The sequence below is a fragment of the Pteropus medius genome, unplaced genomic scaffold, assembly GCF_902729225.1.
Source record: "Pteropus medius unplaced genomic scaffold, Ma_sr-lr_union100, whole genome shotgun sequence".
Taxonomy (NCBI): domain Eukaryota; kingdom Metazoa; phylum Chordata; class Mammalia; order Chiroptera; family Pteropodidae; genus Pteropus; species Pteropus medius.
The window spans coordinates 15,240,612-15,260,713 of NW_024352784.1; the positions used below are offsets into that span (position 1 = coordinate 15,240,612).

General features: G+C 34.9%; 1 protein-coding gene across 2 annotated transcripts in view; it reads right to left on the bottom strand.

Moving 5' to 3' along the window:
* The window catches only part of GRM5 (glutamate metabotropic receptor 5), a 400,870-nt gene that overhangs the window by 68,411 nt on the left and 312,357 nt on the right, over nt 1–20,102 (bottom strand). For both annotated transcript variants that reach the window (XM_039848324.1, XM_039848325.1), the window contains 3 exons: nt 13,526–13,772; nt 7,112–7,280; nt 2,126–2,252 (listed from right to left, as the gene is read on the bottom strand). In XM_039848324.1, coding sequence (XP_039704258.1) covers nt 2,126–2,252; nt 7,112–7,280; nt 13,526–13,772 — 543 coding nt within the window. The remainder of the gene's footprint in view (nt 1–2,125; nt 2,253–7,111; nt 7,281–13,525; nt 13,773–20,102) is intronic.

The following is a 20,102-nucleotide window of genomic DNA, read 5'->3' on the forward strand; positions in this document are numbered from 1 at the left end:
TACTGTACTTAATATTAAATACTCAAATTGTGAGCATGTTCTATAGGTTCTGTGTGGTTTTCTGCTCTCTTCTGACATCATTTTCCCATTTTCTTCCCCATATACAGAACTTCACATGTGCTTCTCCCTCAGCTAGAAAGGCCCTTGTTGCCTTTCTCTGCTAGCTCTTTCTACTTACCGTTTAGATCTCAGCTAATTTTCACTTCTTCAAAAAAAAATCTTATATAACCACACATTTAAATTGTCTTTCCTAATATTTTCATTTTTAAAATCTTGCTCTTTTACTTCATATTAACACAATTTGTCTATGCATATGTATGTGTGTGTCAGTAAGAGAGAGAGAGAGAGAGAGCGAGAGAAGAGATTAATGTCTCTCTCCTATTTAAATAGTAAAATATATAAGAATTATGTTTGTTCTTTAACCTCAGTTTCTCCAGCACCTATTTTATAATGGAAATAGTAATAATTAAATTTTTCTGTTGAATTAATGAAAAAGCAGACCATGTTCATTGTCAGCAGCATAGTTTTATGAAACATAAGAAAAAAAATCTATATATTCACTTTCAAGGTGTTTAGCCATGCAGATAGTTGAATCTGCAAGGCAGTTTTTCAATTTAATGATAATCCATGTTGACATTAGAGATTAGGAAAAAAAGTAAAGAAATAGTATAAAGGAAAATATTGTACCAATACTGCTTCTCACTCCCTCCCACAAAAAACAATCATATTTTTCTTTCTGACATTTTGTGTATGTGTTTGTGCTCACTGTTGTGCATCTATTCAACTAAATTTATTGAAGACTTTGTTTTCAGCACTGAGTTGGCTTTGAGGATACTAGGATGTATAAGAGTATCAGAAAGCTCATTGTCTAATGGTGAAAATAGGATTCAAATGCTATCACAAGGCACTTGGGTGTTTTATCAAATCAGAGTTTTTTATTTTTTAAGAAAAAGAAAATATTTTGCATGAATACCAATCACTGAAAACAAAGCTTTAATGTGAGCTTGTGTCAAAAGGCCCAGGATCACAGATTTTTAGAACCAAGCTTTTGGAATGTTAGTAAAACTACCATGAATAATCTCTTGTCCTGCGAGGGATAGAGACTAACACTGATGTTCTAACCTTCTTGCCTAACGATGTGCTAAATTCATCTTAATTGTAAAACCACTAGATGACCTGACATACCACGTGGCGAGCCCTCTGCCTGGAATGTTTTTCCTCTATTTTCCTTGAAAACTTAGTCTCATAAGCCCCTTCTTCATATTTCCATTTCTACAAATCTATGTCCTTTTATTATATTGTAATCATATTTTTTTACCTTTTTATTTTCCTTATTAACTTCATTAAGATAGAGGCCATATCTTTTTTTCTGTATCTATTTCAGTGGTAGGCAAATAGGAATGTAATATACATTGAATAAATTGGAAGGAAAGATGAAAGCTATCATATTCTGTTTTCATATTGTAAAAATTAGAAATAGCTATGAAAAATAATTTTAAGAACACAATGACATATTCCTTAACATTTTTGGAGGAAAAAGTCCCAAACCAAAATGACACAAAAACAAATAAACAAAAACTCCACAGAAACAAAGCAAAACAAAACAAAAAAAAAACAAAAACTAAGCAGATCAGTCTTGCCCTGTGACAACATTATTTGAAAACTCATTAATTGGAGGTTCCTGATTTAGATTAACTTTTTAAAGACAAAGATCATGCCTTTATAAGAGAAACAAAGAGTTTTAGAACAACTCCTACTTTATTGTGCTACATTTATTGTGCTACCTCTTTCTCACCACCCCAAATGTCAATTAACTGGAGCCCTGCATCAGAAGTTCTGGGAATATCCTTAGGATGGGGTAAAAATACCCAGAAGAAAACCTAGGGATTCTGATCTACTTTGGTGGTGAAGGTGGGAATGTAGACCAATCTTTCCCTGAGATCTAAAGATTTTCATGATTAGCCAGACACTGGGAAGGCATCTATTCCTAAGGGAATTCTTTGTCACATAAACAAGACCACCAAGATAAGAAATACTTGAAGATGTGACCCTCTCCTCCCATATATGTATCTTTTTCAGTTAATTTTTGACGGAAACACCTATGCTGACATTGTGATACATGTACCTGTAAGGTCATCAGTGGGCCAGGCCCCCAGCTGGCATGCCTTGCAGGTATACTCATCAAAAACATACTCATTCTCTTTACATGGTGTACAGGTCCAACAACAGCTGACTTCTCCCTTCCGGATCACCTAAGGCAAATATTTAAAATTTTCATTAATTTTTTGCATAGATAAAAATTTAGCTATCTTTTATGCAAATGTACTGCTTTGCAAAGCAGAAAAGACTTTCACATAAATTATTTTAAATATTATCAGATAGGCAAGATAAATATTAATATTTATAGAATATCAATATTTATTAATATTTCTAGAATTAAAGAAACAGGCTGAGTTTAAGTGACCGATTCAACATCATAAAATTGGTTGGTGATAGGGTCAAGAATTAAATTAAATGCAAGTCTTTGGATAATTAGCTTTAGATATCTGTATTTAATTAAGTGCCTGTGTTTGTGCTCATATATACACATATATCTACATAAGTACATATGTAACTGAATTTTCCTAAATCTGTGCCTCTCTTTTTCTCAAATTAAGAATGTTTGGTCTCTGATTTATCTTGGCTTCCCTTCACCTATGAAAAATTGTTAGCAAAAAACATTGTATATCTGGTAAAGTTCAAATATATAGCCATATTGATAAAAAGTAATTAGGAATTTGCATTGATCAAGAGGCAGAAGTTGAAGTTTTTTCTGGAGGTCATCTTTTGGTTTCTGTTTCTACTAAAAATCTGGTTCAATAATTTGGCCCATTCCTTTCTATTCTAGTAGCTTTGATTTGCTTGCATTGAAGATGGATAAGGTCATTGAGACTATTATATACCTCTTTAACCTCTTTAACTGTTTGATTTTTTTTTTAAGGCAATGGAAAATAATTGAAATAATTTAACAATTGAGAGAGTCCCAAATGTTATTCTTTAGAAATGGCTATTTCCCCCCTACCACTAGTACATGAATAGCCTCTGTGGAATAGAGATAGCATTCATTAAACATTTCTATAAATAATTTAAACTGTGATTAATAACCAGCAATAACCAGACACAACAATGATCACACTTTATATTCCTTGTCTTAGATACTGATTCTATTAATGACCGTTGATAATAACAATGTCTAGATATAGCCAAATACAATTGTAAGGTGGTAACTCTTTCTTATATTTTGTACTGTCCCTTGTGCTAGCTCTACTGCAATAGCACAAGTAGAGAATGGTGACAAAAGGGCCTGAAATGTTCTTTTCCAAACATAACCAGATAAGTGAGGCAAATTTACTAATTAGACCTGCTTAATCAAGCCTAAGTGTTCTTCATAACAATATTTACCATTTACTGGCTATTTAGTGCATGCCATATGCTGTTATCCCATTAAAACATTGAACAGCTCTGTGTAAGGTAGCTGGTTTTATTCGTCTGGGGTGGGGTGGGGTAGAAAATGGAGGCATAGTGAGCTCACCCAACATGTAAGGGTAAGTGAGGGATCAAGCAGTGCCTGCTGGCCTTCAAGGCTCATGTTCATGAACACTGAGCTTTATTGGTCTATACAAAGATATACTTCATGATATTCTGAAAGAGGTAGAGGAAAGAGTACTGGCCTGGGAATCAAAAGGCACCAGAGTTCTAGTCTTACTGACATCCACTAAATAGTTGTGCGGCCTTGAACAATCCTCCAGCTGATTTTGTTTCTTCAAACCAAGACAACTGCTTTTTAAATAATGCCTACTTTTATAGGGTTTCCAGAGGATTAAATAAAATACCACAGTGACTTGTAAGTTGTAGAACACTAAAAACATTAACTGTTTTGATAGTAGTATATGTATAAATATTCATATAGAGAAATGAATTTCATTTTGGGGGGAAATTCAGCCACACTTGGAAAATCTATCATTGGACAATCACTAGAAATACAAGCAGATACGTTTCAAACACTTAAGGATTCTCTTAGCAGGGCCTGGCAAACAAAAACAGTTAATTTTTTTCTTTTGGAAATATACTGACTTTCTGTAGTTCAATTCATATCGGTTTATGAATTTCAGTTTTTTACCAAAATAAGTTTTTGCCTTTTTCCAAGATTAATTCAAATATTACATTTTTTTTAAAAAAAAAAATCAGTAGGACAACTTATATCTTCTGGTCATTTAAGACTGCTGTTTTACCTTTTTCTTGGCTTATTATATATGTTCTATTTCATGTTCTTTTTGACTAGAAGAGGTGGTAAAAATTCTCTTTCACAGTATTTCCCATTCTTTTTGAACACCCTGGAAATAGTGGTGTTTTCTTTTTGAATAATAATATGGGATATATTTGAACCTTTGCCAGACTAATGTCCTTTCATGGACTTCAAGTTAATAAATCTGAACAATGCCCTAAGATGTTGATATCATTAATGAAGTTGCTCAGTGACAACCTTAAACCATATTAAGAAAATGTTATCAATTGTATATTTAATAGAGTTAACTGAGATCTGGTTAGGAAGACAATTTGGGATTAAAGGAAGACTAAACAATATTACAAATTAACTAGTATTTAAAATATTATAGAGCATCAAATTCTTCTCTTGTGTAAGTTATTCCTAGTAGAATAAGGTAGAAAAGTATATACAGGGTGCTGACCCCCATGCAGTCCAAAAATCCACATATAACTTTTGACTCTTGTAATCCACATATAACTTTTGTCCCTTGGTATCTTCAGGAATTGGTCCCAGGACTCCCTATGGATACCAAAATCCATGGATGCTCTCAAGTCTTCTATATAAAATGATGTAGATCAGTGCATACTGTAAAGAAGTCTCTTAAATTCGTCATTCAGCAATTTGAAATTACAGATTCATGTGGTAATTAACAGGATAATATTTCTATAGGAAGAACTGGAAATCGTGAACAATCGATATTTTGAGTGAGTCCATAAAGAATTTTGCATGAAGTATTCAATTGCAAGGTGCTTGGCCAAGATGCAGACTGTTATATATATTAAAGTTCAGCAAATCTTCTGCAAAGGACCATACGGTAAATATTTTATGCTTTGTAGGCCATACAGTCTATATTTCAATTCAATTATTCAGCTCTGTTTACTATAGTATCAAAGCATACATAGAAAATACATAAACAAATGAGTATGGTTGTATTTCAATAAAAATTTATATACAGAGACGGGCAGCAGGTTGGATTTGGCCTATGCGCCATAGCTTACCAACCCTTGCTGTAAACTGTAACAAAATGTGCAAAAATTTTCGGATATCCCATAAGCCATTGGGTTATTTTGTATTTATAAATTTATATTTATCTTCATTTACTTTGTCAGTCTTCCATTTGGTCTTATGCTTACCGAATCTTCAGAACTACCCTTTGAAGACTTTATAATTGATACTGGAAATTTTCAGTTTCCTTTTTAATTGTCCATGAACGAACCCCTCAAATGTGTTCTCAACAGAGTGAAGGTGAGGTTGATTAAAAAGACTGAGGCCAACAGCTCCATGTGTATATACTATCTGAAATGTGGTCCTGTAGTACTTTAATAACTATTTGATTAATAAATTAATTTAATATTATTCCTCTAGGGCACTGTACCTCAATAGCTGACCTCTTTTTAATTTTTTATTATATCTTCATCTTCCTTCACCCTCTACCTTATCTTCTTCCTTGCAAATCTTCTTCATGGTCCACATATTTTCTCTTTATACTTTCAGATTCAGTGATCTTATCTACTCTAACAGCTTCAACTGTAGCTCTATTCAGTTAATTCCTAAATCTCTCTCTTCAGCCTTATTTCTCATTGTTATAGATCAGTATTTTCCATCACTGGCTAGATATCTCAAAACCAATAGGCCCCCAAACTAACCCATTGTCTTTTCTCTAAAACCTTCTGATTTTTCTGTTCCTGAAAATGATAGTTTCTAGTTACTAAGGCTTAGAATTGCAATTGATGGTCTTGCACTTCTTTCTGTTCTCTAATCCTACATCCAGTTCGTAGACAGTGCTGGTTGAGTCTACCTCTATAATGTTTCTCTCAAACATCTCCCCTGTCCCCCTTCCATTCTCATGGTTTCTTCTACAATTCAGGACCACTGTCGCCATAGTGTCCTTCTGACTTGTTTTTTATTTCATTATTTATGTTTCATAACTCTACTCATAAATCTTCACCTACTATAATCCAGTTTATGTCAACATCTTGGTCAAAATTATTCTCAGATTGCTGGTCAAAAAAATTAAGTTCAACCTAGTATGACATGCAAAACTTTCCACAAATATGGCTTTAATTACCATTTCAGCTTTCTCTTTTATAATAAATATTTAGAGCAATACACCCCAGATTATTCACTATTATTCCAGAACAGTCTTTAACTGACCACTTCTGTACCTTTTCAGTTACTGTTCTTTCGCAGGAACAATAAGTGATAATTTTCCCTCTGTGGTTTCTCTCTGAAACCACATCCATTGTTCATGGTCCAAAGACTGACGTTTTATTCAGAAGCAATCTCTCCCCCTCTTTTGTATGAATGTATATAATTCTCTTTTCCCTTTCTTAATGAAGTCATCGCATTTTATATGATGTTACTTTACTGTGCCCATGATATTTTCCTCATTGAGACTATAAATCTTCTGAGAGTAAAAGTGTCTTACTTATTTTTTCCCACTGATATAAACAATTACATTAGTAGGAGTTTGATAAATATTTGTTAAGTTAGTTATAAATTAATGTGATTTCTAACTGTGAGCTATTTATTCCCAGGAAGCATGTCTTTAAAGGCTTAATTGAGTAGAAAGGGTGTGGGCAAACATAATTCATTAACTGGTTTAATCAGTCTAAGCACTAAGACCATTGTTCGTCATATTAGGTATTATAATTATGAGAAAAAAGTAAAAAACACAAGTTCTGATATTAGAAGCTTATAATATAAAAGCTAAAGCAAGTATCTAAAATTTTAAACAACAGCCAAAGATAATGAAAACTTTCGAATTTACAGAAAAAAATGAAAGAAACTCAGACTCCATTTTACCTTTATCTGGCCTTTCTCACATGGTTCACTGCACACAGATCTGATGATGGTGCTTTTCTTGGACCATACTTCATCATCATCCATTTTTAATTCTCCATTGTCCCAGCTTCCAACATTGATATAATCAAAATAATCTTTCCCCATTTCCTTGAAATTCATTATTTCATACCTTAGGAACAAGAATATAATAATTATTCAGCTATGGATATAAAATTTCAGCTATGAAAAAGCAATAGATTTTATTCCCAAACAATCTCTCTACTGTCATATTAGCGACACTGGAATTTTCCATGATGGTGCAGTAAGAATAACAAAAAACTTGTCTGTTTCACTTTCTCTTCAGAAACCATTAAAAAAAAATTCAAGCTTACACCTGAAATAGAAAATAATCCCATGTGAGAGGGTGATTTGACCTTAGCAGAATGAAAGACAGTTTGGAAATAACTTCAAGGAGTTTAAACAAGTACTGTTAGGCTTTTAAAATGATAGAAATGTTTTCATCTCCATCCAGGTAAAATAAAATCTTTCTTTTCTAACCAAGTGATAAATTTGATAAATCTTTAATCTTGTTTTCAGCTTTAGGGAATATGGGGGTAATTTGGATAGAGTCTGATTTTACCTTTTTATTTTACCCTTTAACAATGGCTAAATTCATTGTATAAAGACACTTTCAGGAGGGATATTTAAAATAAGTATGAAAATAGCTTCTTAAGCACCTCATGCAATGTAAAATGCATGGAGATAGTAGTACCTCATGAGTTCTCAACCTTTTTTAGCTGTTATTTTCTTTTTGAATATGGGGATAAGATGTAAAGGGGGAACATTAATGTGTGTATTTAGAAAATTTTTCTTACATGTAAGAATATTTCCAGAAAAACATTTCTGAAATAAGTTTCCAATCCGAGCACAAATCCTGTAGACATATCTTTAGGTATGTATTAAGTATATAATGTTTTCATATAGTACCCTATAATTTTACCTCTCAGTACTTATAGGATTGGCAGATAGACTCATGAATGCCTTCTGCAACCTTCTATGCTCAGCAAATTTAACTATGTGGAAATTGACATGGATGGAAAACTTTCTAGCTTTTGGGTTTAAGTGACCAGATTACTATACAGTCAGATCAATACTCAGTACAGAAATGCTAAGAACAAACCTGACATCAGTCTGTTAGGACTTACAGTGTAAAATGATACCATTCTGTTTTCACTCTCAATAACATTTTTATTTTTTTTTTACTGTAGTGTCTTTTTCAGAATGTTAACTCTTAAGTTTTGTTAGCTGTTCAGTGGCTTAAGGATTATCCTGCAGTATCCTATTTGTAGTTGGTACTGGTTTTGATAACTGTCTAATTTTCACTTCTAAACCAAACACACCAATCTATTGGATCAAAAGTGAGTCCTATACCTTTCCACTCTATCACAGTTATCTATGGTTACTAAGTATACAATAAGTTGAGAAATTAGAACACAGAACACTGAGGTAAAAAGAACTCATATATTATGACACTGACTATTTCAAATACATAGGCTTCTAGGTCTTCAAAAAGGGACTCTGTGAGAAAATAACCTTTGAACATTCTGGGCTGGAGGAAGAAAGAAAAGTTGATTTCAGGAAGCTTCTTTCTTTGTTGCTACTGATTTGAAGAGATATGAGAGTTTCATTGCTCATCCCAAAATGAGCCATCATTCCCATTTCTATCAATTCTTAACTCTGACAAGGTCTAGTCCAAACTGTTAATTTTACACATAATGGAACTGAAGCTCAGTGAGGTTAATGCGTATGATCAGATAGCGGAGGATGCAAGTGGCAGAGCCAATACCTAACCTAAGCCTTTAGACTTGAAGTCTGCTTTGTTCTTCTCCATTAGACCATTCCAAATGCTTCAGATCTAGATAGAGCTAAGAGATCAATTTTCCATTGTCTAAATATTGCAGAAATAATCTGAACAACTCTACATTTTAAGACTCTTATCACTATATCTATGCCTCTATTTTTGTTGTTTAATATAGGAGAAATGGTAAAAAGTGGAAGGATCTAATTTTTGATAAACATGAAAACTCTCTGCCTCCCCATCTTTTCCTTAACTAGACACAAATTTGTGTTGAAATAGCCTGAAAAATTTTTTTTAATGAATTTTATATATTGTTTAAAAATAACATCCAAAATATATTTTAACCCGAAGGGAAAAAATGTTCTATTAAAGCACAAAAAGAAACTAGAGGAAGGCAGCTTTCAGTTGACAGAAATAAAGAACTTTCTAAGTGGTTATAACTTTCAGAAAATTAGAGCAGGCTTCCTCAGAAGTAGTGAGGTTCTCCTTGCCTAAGGGGCTGAAGCAAGACTGTTTTCACGAGAACTTAAACATCATTTGGTGGAGGGGACTGTGGAGAATATTGGATTTGTATGTCTCCTAAGGTCCTCTCTGTCTATAATTCTGATGCTAAGGTGCTTTAAAAAAGTTTAATTCTTAAATATGTTATAAATTATCTGTTGGTCAACATAATAGACACTTTCAGCACTGTTCATGCAACAAAACAATTATAATGGTTTATGCCTTTAGGGTTGGATAATTACAGATTAAAGAGAGACAGATCACAGAGTTGGTTTAACCCCAAAACTTCGATGGTAACTAATAATGAAACCCTTTTCTACAGTTATATATATATATATATATATATATATATAGAGAGAGAGAGAGAGAGAGAGAGAGAGAGAGAGAGAGAATTTCAAATGTAATATAAAGAAAATGAAAAAATATATAAGTTAAGTTCTTATCTAATGATTACGCCTGAGATTTATATAGTGTATTTATTCTATTGCTAATAGATTATGTAACCTTGAATATGCCTCTTCCTTTCTCTGAAACTCATTTTTCTCTCCAGGAAAGTTAGCAAGTTGAAACAGATCATCTCTAAAATCCTTCTATAGACAGAACCACATATTAAGAATCCATGTGCAAACCAGCTGAGTATCTGTAAATTTCAACTGTTCTAGCCTTGTTTTATATTTGTCACATCTATTTTTGTCCACCTGTTCCTCGTTTCCTGTCTTCTTTTGGGTTAATAATTTCTTTTTAGCATTCATCTATTGGCTTTTTAAGTATTCTTCTTGTATTAAAAATTTAGTGGTTGCTTAAGAGATCATAATGTGCTCTTAATTTATCTTATTCTCCATGTAAATTAAATATTGTGTCACTTAACGTAAAATATCAGAACCTTACCCTTGTATAATTCTATACGCCATTCCTTCATGGTGTCAACTATTTTATATCCACATGATTATAAGCCCCACAACATAATGTTAAAATTTTTGCTTTAAATAGTCAGTTGTACTCGGTCTGATGTTGATGCTCCATGTTCCCCCTTTCCACTTCTGGTCAGCCCCAGGCAACGGCAAGGCTTCTGAAATCTGACTTTTCAGTGAAATCTCTATACCAGGGATCAGAAAACTTTTGCTGTAAAGGGACAGACAGTCAATACTTTAGGCTTTGTGAGACCATCTGTTGAAACTACACATTGCTAGTGTCATGTGAAAGCAGCCATGGACAGTATCTAAGTAAATGAAGGTCAGTGTGATCCAATAAAACCTATTTACAAAGACAACAGACTCGATTTGGCCCATAAGCCATAGTTTGCTGATTTGTGATCTATACCATTGGTGGTAAATAGTAAAGATTCATATTTCTTATCTATAAGTCTGAAATCCTTAGCACTCTAAAAACCATAAATGAGTTTTTCATAACTCACTTAGCAGAGAAACATGGCCTAGTCTGAACTTATCTAGTGACAGACCTTGATCCACACTGAGATGAGGCTATGTATAATCTATTTATCACACTTTGTGTGAATATTCATATGTTTTGCTGCAGAAATATTAATGTGTTGAATAAGAAGTGCTACTCCACAGCCTGCTGGGGGTATTAAATGACTTTATCGCCTTTTGTATATTCAAAAATTCTGAATTCTGTGACACATTTGGCACCAAGGTTTTCATTAAAGAACTGTAGACTGATAGTAGTCTAATTAGATGTAAGGATTAAAAACATGATTATACTTTACTCTCTAACAATCCACAGGTGTATGTGCCTGAGTGAGCTGTCACCTCTCCCAGCTTCTTTTGTTTAGGCTCTTCCTCTGCAACTCTGGCATTTTAAGGGAACACTGGATTACCCCTGACTCCTCTGGTTCATTGCCCACTTTGGAATGTCTTTAATCCACCAGAGCCATAACTTTTACTCCATAGAAATAACAACATAATATCTAGAAATACATTTCTCAGAACAGAGCAGCTTCTTGATTGCAATCCTGGCTGATTAATTGGCAGGCTGTTGGATATGCTTAGGAGCTGAAGCCCAGGAGCCTCATTTGTATCTTGACTATCATTCTTTAGACTGTGTCTTTCGGCAAGTCATTTGATCTTTGTAAGCCTTAGTTTGTAAGCTTTTAGCTGAAAAATAAAATAATATTACTTACCTCATAGAATTAAAATGTAGAGGACTAAATTTAGTGTTTGGCTGAGAATACATCCTCAATAAATATTAGTTATATTTATTTTGTAAATATAACTGGACTAATTAGAAAAACAAAAAGTTGCAAACCACCTTTGCCTGAATCTGGCTCATGTCCTCAGAGGTCAATTCTGATCATTTATTCATGGCTTAATATAATACCCAGCCTTAGTAATACATGAAAAGTCTTTAAACAGCTGTGAATACCCATAAATCATTTGCAAAATTTAATGTATATTGTCAGTGAGAGAATATCCATAAATTTCATCTGAGTCTTAAAGAGATTCATATTCCAAAAAAGGTTAAGAGTCAAGGTCATAAATGTACCCTATTACTGCATATTTAGAGGCTTATGAATGAGACAGTGATGTTCTATCTGATTCATTAAGGTTTCCCATTGGAATAGAGCTGAGCCATCTGAGACATTTCTTCACTATCTGGTTTATAGAACTGGCTTGGGTACATGACATAAAAACTCTTTGAATTGGTAAAACTGCAGTCATCAAAGTCTGTGAACTCGTCCCAAGCTGATGTCAGTGCTCTAGGAATGCATACGGGAATGACAAATCCACGTGTAGATAGATATTAGAGCATAGGCCTTGACCTAAGCCCAAAGACTGAGCTCATTGGTCCACTTGCCCTAAGAAGCCTTTCAACAAATGCCAAGTTTTCTTTGACTATGGGAAAGTGCTTGTATCTCTACCCTCCACCACCTGCCTGCCACAATGGATATACTGAATAGCCAAAAATTAGAAAACGACTCATGAAAAATCAGCTTATCTTGGCAAACAGCCTACCTGGAGCAATATTCTTCATGTCTCTAGAACAGTGAAAATATTCAGATTTCCTCTTGTCTGTGTGGCTTGAAAGTAGCTGTCACTTAGAAGTCCAGCTTGTAAGATGGCAATAGCTTGCTTCGTTAGGCACAAACTCCACCTCACCTTACAAATATGGAAACAAGCTAAACCAAGGTGGCTGGTACAATGTATAGACACGTAAGTGTGAGACATGGAGGGGCTTATGAAACTTCTTTTGGCATGGTCAGCTGCAAACAGAGAGTACAGCCACCCTCTCCAAGCACAGATGTAAAATATAAGCGATTCGGGTTTTATAGTGGGAGACCAAAGGACCCTTATTGCTCTGAAGTAGAAAGAGTGAAGACCCAGCCCCACTACAACTCAGAATATCATCTCAATGTCTTTATCTCTAATAGATTAAAAGTCTCATGTATAGAGTCACTTAAGAATTTGAAGTATGAAATAGATGTGAATTCTGATAAGTTCTAGGTACCTAATGACTTTCTCTGGAGGCTGACCTATAATTTGAGTAAGTTCATATTTCTCAGGCTCCTCTCTATAAATAATGAAAAGCGAAATTTCAGAGAAAAAAGCAATTTAGTCCTTGAGAAGGGAGAAAATGCTCCAGTTGGAGGATAATAAAATAAAATTAAATATGACTTATAACTCACTGTATGTACAGCAAACAATATAACAACACGTCCTCCCTGTTTTCGGATTACCAGAAATTGAATTGTTTCTGTCTCAGCATAGTTGTATAACCCAAGAAAAGATCAGAGTATATGGAATAACATGGCAAACATATAAAGAGAAACCACAGAGCTGGGTTTTGATGATCTATGATGTGAGTCTCCTGCCTTTAAGTTTAGATATCAGAAATGTAGGGATGATTCCAAGACCATATTTTGGACATCAGCATCAATAATTTTCCCTGGCTACAGGAAATAGAACTTTCCCTCTCTGCCTTTGCTCGCTTTGTGATTTCAGAGCTAGCTGAATATGGCCAGGATGCCTAGATAACCACAAAAGAGAGAAACAGGCACCTCAGGATCAGAGACAGCTATTGTTCAGGCCTTATTGTCTAGAGGAGAATTATAGCAGTACCTTCCTGGAGAGTCTCCATTCTCATCGAATAGGATCATATCTCCAGAAACCCCAGTAAAGTTGGTTTTCATCAGGGAGTCCAAAAGTTTCCGTCCATCGATAGGTTTCATTGCATCGCAGAGGCCCTTATAGCCTGGGCAGAGGGACATCTGCATGTTGTGGAGCCCATAGGCCATGGAATAGATCGCATTGATCACAAATCCCATTTTGGAATCTTGAACATGATGTGTTCTCAGAGTCAGGGAACCTGTTGGAAAACAAATTAGGAATTAACTTTGAGATTTAATTCTATTATAGTTATATCCATAGGTTCTGAATAATTAGAGAATGCAGTGGAGCAATTTATCAGAGTTGCAACCAGAGTCAATACTAAGACACAGGTGCCAACATAGTACATCTAATAACTGTCTTCTATTTCCAGTTGTTTTTTTTTTTCAAAACCCTGAATCCCCAACAGTACTAAGATTCGCTTACCCATTGTCAAACTCTGGGGATGGACGCAGGATAGAACTGTATTTCTCTACCATAAAAGTTATCTTAAGGATAGATTAATATCCCTTGTACACAGCTGTGATAATATACCTTTGTGGTTTAGAAATCTTCAAATCTCCAGTTTTCAAACTATTAAGTGCTCTTAGCTAAGCAAACTAGATCCTCCACTATCTTGCCTCAGCTTATCTATTTAGATTTGTCATCCACCAACATCAAAACATATGCCCTTCATAAACTGGCCTATTAGGAAATTTTGAAATCAATATAACATTTAAGCTCCATTAACTCATTAATTCAATAAACATTTATTGGAGTCTGAGTATACATATATCTGCATAGTAGATGATCTAGGGAAAAAATACAAAGATGAATTGGACGTGAATTCTACCCTTAAGAAGAAAATTGTTCAATAACAGAGATAGATTACGTAATTAAAGTGAAAGATATAACGTGATAAATTTGTAATATATGTGGTGTAATATATGTGGTGTAAAATAAGAGAGATCCTTTCCAATGAAGGGTTCTTGGGAAAGTTTCATTTGGTATATGCTACTCATTCAACAAAGATGAAGTGAGTGCCTATTCCTTCTGACTGCTCAGAACTTTGCTGGGAGTTGGGGACAAATGTCGAACAAGGTAGACATGATTCTTGCTCTCTTTACTTAGTGTCTGGAGAGCAAACACTCATTCTGGCTTGACAAGTGCTGAGGCAGGACTGAATTGGGAGGGACATCAGATCCAGAAGCTCACTAAAGCTGAGTATTATGGTTGACTATCAGCTAGATAAAGAATAGGGGAGAAGAGTGTTCCAGGCATGTTTGAAAATTCGTAGATGAGACAGAGTGTGCTATATTGGGGAAATTTTAAGAAACTTAGAATGGCCAGAACACAGAGCTGGAGGTAGCAGAATGGAGAGAACGGAAGTAGGTGAGGAAGATAAGTCTGATTAAGCCACTTTAAGTTTGCTGTACTTTATTATAAAAGGATGGAGATCCTTTGTAGTGTTTAAACTAGGAAGGAACCTAATTAGACTTCTTTTTTGAAAAGACCAATCTGGCTACACCTGTGGAGAAAGATTTAAAGGGCTGTAGATGTAGAGTCAGGAAGACCATTGCCTGTTGCATTAATAGGCAATGCAACAGTCTCAGTGATAACTGAAAATGGCCTTGCCTAGGTTAGAAGCCATGGATATGGACAGAAATGTTTAGGAGGTGGAATCTACTACAAGGCCCAGTGACTGAAGAATGGAGAGGACTGAGACATAAAGGAAGAATATGGTAATAAGGTGAAAGGAACACCTGAGGTGAAGAGAAAGTCTAATATTTGGGGAAAAGTTTTCTTTAAGAGGGACAAAAAGGAACTTTCAAAAGATAGCATGGTTCTTGATGCCTTTTCAAACTGTAGAGTTATATTATCCCCTTTTTGATTGTAGGCCCAAATGCTGACACTTTGTTTTCCTAAGCAAAGAGGCTCTCTAGGAAAACTAGTGTGGTTCATTCTGACATAAATATAAGATAGAGAATCCTGTTTCCATCTCAGGATTAGACACTGGTCCCAGGCTACTTCCCATCCAAATCTTACAATTTCCTTCTCTACACAGACTCTATTCATACTTCCATATTTCACCTCATACCACTGGAACTTCATTCCTCTAGGTGCTAAGTCAAATATTTTGGAGACATTTTTGACTCCTCTCTTTCCTTCATAACTTCTCAACTCTTATTTGATCTATATTCAAAATATATCCAGAATTAAACTACTCCAATCTACTTTGACCAGGTTCAAGATGTTATCACCTCTGTCTGGATTACAGCAATAGTCTTTTATCTGGTCTCCTTCCTACCTTTGTCCATCCTTCTACTCCAGCTAATTTTGAAAACAATAACCAGAAAAATTCCCTTAAAATATGTCAGATCATGATACTCCTTGGATCAAACTTTCCCATGGCTCCGTTATTACTGAACGTACAAGCCAATGACCACCATATAGGGATCTGCCTCATGGTGCTCTGCTATTACCCCTCTGACTCCATTCCTAATACTCTCCATTTAAATTGTTTCTCTCTAACCATACTGACCTCCTCCCTGATCTTCACACATACCAGGTGTTCTTGTGCCTCCCAGACCTTGTATTTGTTGTTCCTTCACCTGGAGTGATCTGCCTGAGAGATGTGCAGAGCCTGTTCCCTCTCCAATTCAGGTCTTTACTCAGATATTGTCCTCTCTGTGAGACTTCCTCTGGACATCTTGTCTGCACAGCATCTCCACCCCACTCCTCTCACACACTTCCTATCTCCTTTTCCAACAATATTTTTCTCCTTATCACCATCTAAAATACTATATATTTTATATATTTGTCCTGTTTATTATCTGTCTCATCCACTCACTAAAATGTAAACTCAGTGAGGACAGGGATTTTGTTTTGTTCACTACTCAGTGCCTCGAACAGAGCCTGGCACATAGCGGGTCCTTAATAACTATTTGTTGAATGAATTAAAGAATTGTCCCCTCTAACTAGATTATCTCTCTATTTTCTTTTCCTTCCTGACCCTACTAACACTAATCCTGTCTATTTTCAAAGGCTCCAAGAGCACTTCTTTCACAAAGACCACCATGATTACAGATACTAAAATTAATCTTGCCCTTCCAAACTCCCTATCACTTTCTCTATATCTTTCTCACACACCCTGTCCACCATCCTATAGAAATGTGGCCATACTTAGGAGAAGGAGAATTTAAAACATTCAGTTCCCATGTCAGTCAATTCTCTACCTTCTTCCATTTAACTCCCTAAATAAAGGCAGTTACTCATCTGATTGATTCTATTTCCAGAAAACTGACCAGGCTGTGATAATCTTTGAGGTCATCTTAGGTACTTGACCTTGAGTCTAAACCATGTGTTGCAACTCATCCTCCAAACTCACTATCAGGATTCAGCAATAGGTGCCTTTGTGACTATTAAACAGGAGGTAGTTTGATCCTCATTTTTTAATTTTTTCCTCTTATGAGCAGAATAGGGAGATCTGGGTTTAAATTCCTGCTTTACATCTTTCTAGTTCTGTGACTTGTAATTTCTTGGAGAAATTACATTCTCTAAGATTATGTTTAATCATCTGTTAAATGGTGACCTTTATCTTGCAAGGGTGATGTAAAAATTAAATGTTATAGGAAAGTCATAAGTACCTCGCACAGAGCCTGGAACATGGCAAATGCTTCATAAATAGTAACTATATCGAACTGTAAATCATAATAAACTTTAGTCAGTATGTGTTGTGGTCAAGACTTTGGAGAATAAAAACAAGTCAAAGGTCTCATCTGATGTGATGAGCTCTCTGGCAGTCATCTTTCATATTCTCTTCCTTATTTTTCTTTCCGCTTTGTCTGTAACTGGCACAAAGGCAAAATTGAGCCTTATTCATTTGCAAATCAAATCACATTGCTCAGAGCATGGTTACTGTACTGTTTGTTGAATTGAATGAGGGCAAGAATGAAAATTTGCATTTGTTTGGCACTTTTCAAAATAATTTTTGTGTGTATCAGTGATGTACATCAACACTATACCAGAACTGTAGAGATAAAAAAACTGAGGTAAAGAGAAGTTAAGTAGATTTGTCAAGGATACACAGATAGTAAAAATCAGTAGACAAGAATTTCTAACACCGAGATTAGTGCGCTTTTTGCTATATGGTATTGCTTTTCACTGGAAATATGCACTCCCTGAACAGTATGCTGTATCACCTTTTAAAAATATTCTGATTAAGAAATAAAGTTAGGAAAACCGGGTAATAAGATTGAATCTTTTTTTTAAGGCAAGTCAACCCTCGGTTGACCTCACAGATTGCAAGGAACTAGTCAGGTTATAATTTTTAATTTTTATTTTTTTATTTTTTACACCTACAGCACCTGGTCTTCCTAGGTGGTCTCCCATCCAAGTACTAACCCTGCTTAGCTTCTAAGATCGGACAGGATGGGGTTTGTTCAGGGCGGCATGGCTGTAGACACAAGATTGAATCTTGATGGGGTAAAATGGGTTAAATATTTGGTGATAGAAGGAAATCTAACTCTGGATGGTGAACACACAATGCGGTGTATATATATATATATATATATATATATATATATATATATATATATATCTCTTCATATCTATGGAATATATATATATATATATGACTTGAATGATACATTTGAAACTTATTTGATTTTGTTGATCAATGTCACTGTAATAATTTTTAATTAAAAAAATAAAAAAAGATTGAATCTTTCCCAGAAAGTGCTAGGTTTCTGTTTCCTCAAATAGTATCTGCTGGCACGGCATAAGACCTGGGACCAAGAATATACAGAAGGAGCTGTATACAGAAGGCAAGAGATTGAAAACCCAAGGACACATGTGTTTGCACATAGTCTGTTGAATCATTCATTATTATTGAGCCCCTGGAAACAACCGGGCTACTGGCACAGCATTAGGGTCTTGTAGAACTTCCTAGCGACTATTTGCCCTTGTCACCCAAAGATTCCAAATGATTGCAAATTTTAAAAAAACCTGTTGAAAGAGACTAATGGGAATTTAGCCTTTTTAATTTCTCAAGACATTTTGTATTGCATGTATTTTTAAAGAAACTTCTTAAACTATTTTAGCATTCAAGATGCAGTAGTTTATCAATTCAGAGACATTCAAGTTTGAATTCTGCCTGTACCATTTCACCTACTTTCCAGCCTTTTTCTTCCATTAGAAGAAGAAGCTCATGGCTGAGCTATCATAACTTTCAGGTAGCTGACAGGGCTCTGTTGAAATGAGTGCTAACAAAATAAATACTTCATGAAATGCTTTCATTTCATAAAACTCAATAAGCTAGGGGCTATTTCCAATATAGATGAAGAGACTAAGAAAATCAAGATGACTGTCAGTAGCTGGCAAGCTTAGCTTTTTGAGTATAGGGGGTGTGATATCTACATTTAAAAGCAATTAATACAATAGACTCGGTATTTGTAGATGTCAAGGAAGTGTTGGTTAATTAGGAAATTGTCCTGCCTCCTCTTCAGGCTTAGATTTTTATCTATCTCCACCCCCTTCCTAACTCCACACACTTCTGAAAGGAATGAATCTGCAAGATGTCACAGAGAATGCATGCCTGCTTGTAAGCACAGCAGAACATAGAGTATAGGAGTACAGATTCTGGAACCAGGCAGCAGATTAGAATCACAGCTGTGCTGCTTACTAACTATGTGACTTGGACATGGTCATTAACCAATCTGTGTCTGAAAAAAAAAAATGGATTTAATGATAGTATCTAACTATTTGTGATTTTAAAATATTTTGATTTTAACTAAAATAGATTTATACAAGGATTAAATGAATTTATACTTACAAAGCATTTGGTAAAATAAACCGATTTATGTTACTTGATGCCTGACCCAATTTTTATTATTAATGTTCTGGTTTGTTTCTTTACATTCAAAATATAAATATCTGGAAGAAATAAGTGGCCAGAGGCATTAGCTAGCACAAATGTGCTTAGTATATTCTTGGAGGAATAAAAGAAAGGCTAAAACAGTGAGTAAAGGGAAGAGGAGCAGGATATGAGTAAGGCAGCTAGATAGGGGCTATATAATGCAGGGCTTTGGTGTGTTTTTATCATGGAAATATCATGATCTTATTTTTATTTAAAAAAAAATTTCTTTTGAGAATGGAAAATAGAATGAGAGTGGGAAAATTTAGAGAATATTGAAATAGAATGCTAAGAGACGATGATGGCTTAGTCCAGGGTAGGATTCTCAGTATAATTTGAAAGCAAGGAGGATAGAATATGTTAATGGATCTGGATGTGAGATAGTAAGGAAAAAGAAGAACAAAGGATTTATCCAGGTTTTCCTTTTAAGCAACCAAATGGATTAGAGGGCCATTGAGGTGTGAAAAATGGGTTGGTGGGGATATGAAATCAAAAGGACTGTTTGTCAAGTTAAACAGAAAGATCAATCAGTGACCAGTACAATAGACCAGGCAACAATATTGGTGACTTAGATGAGGATGAGAGCAGTAGAGATGGTGAGAACTGTTCAGATTATGGACACATTTTGAAAATAGA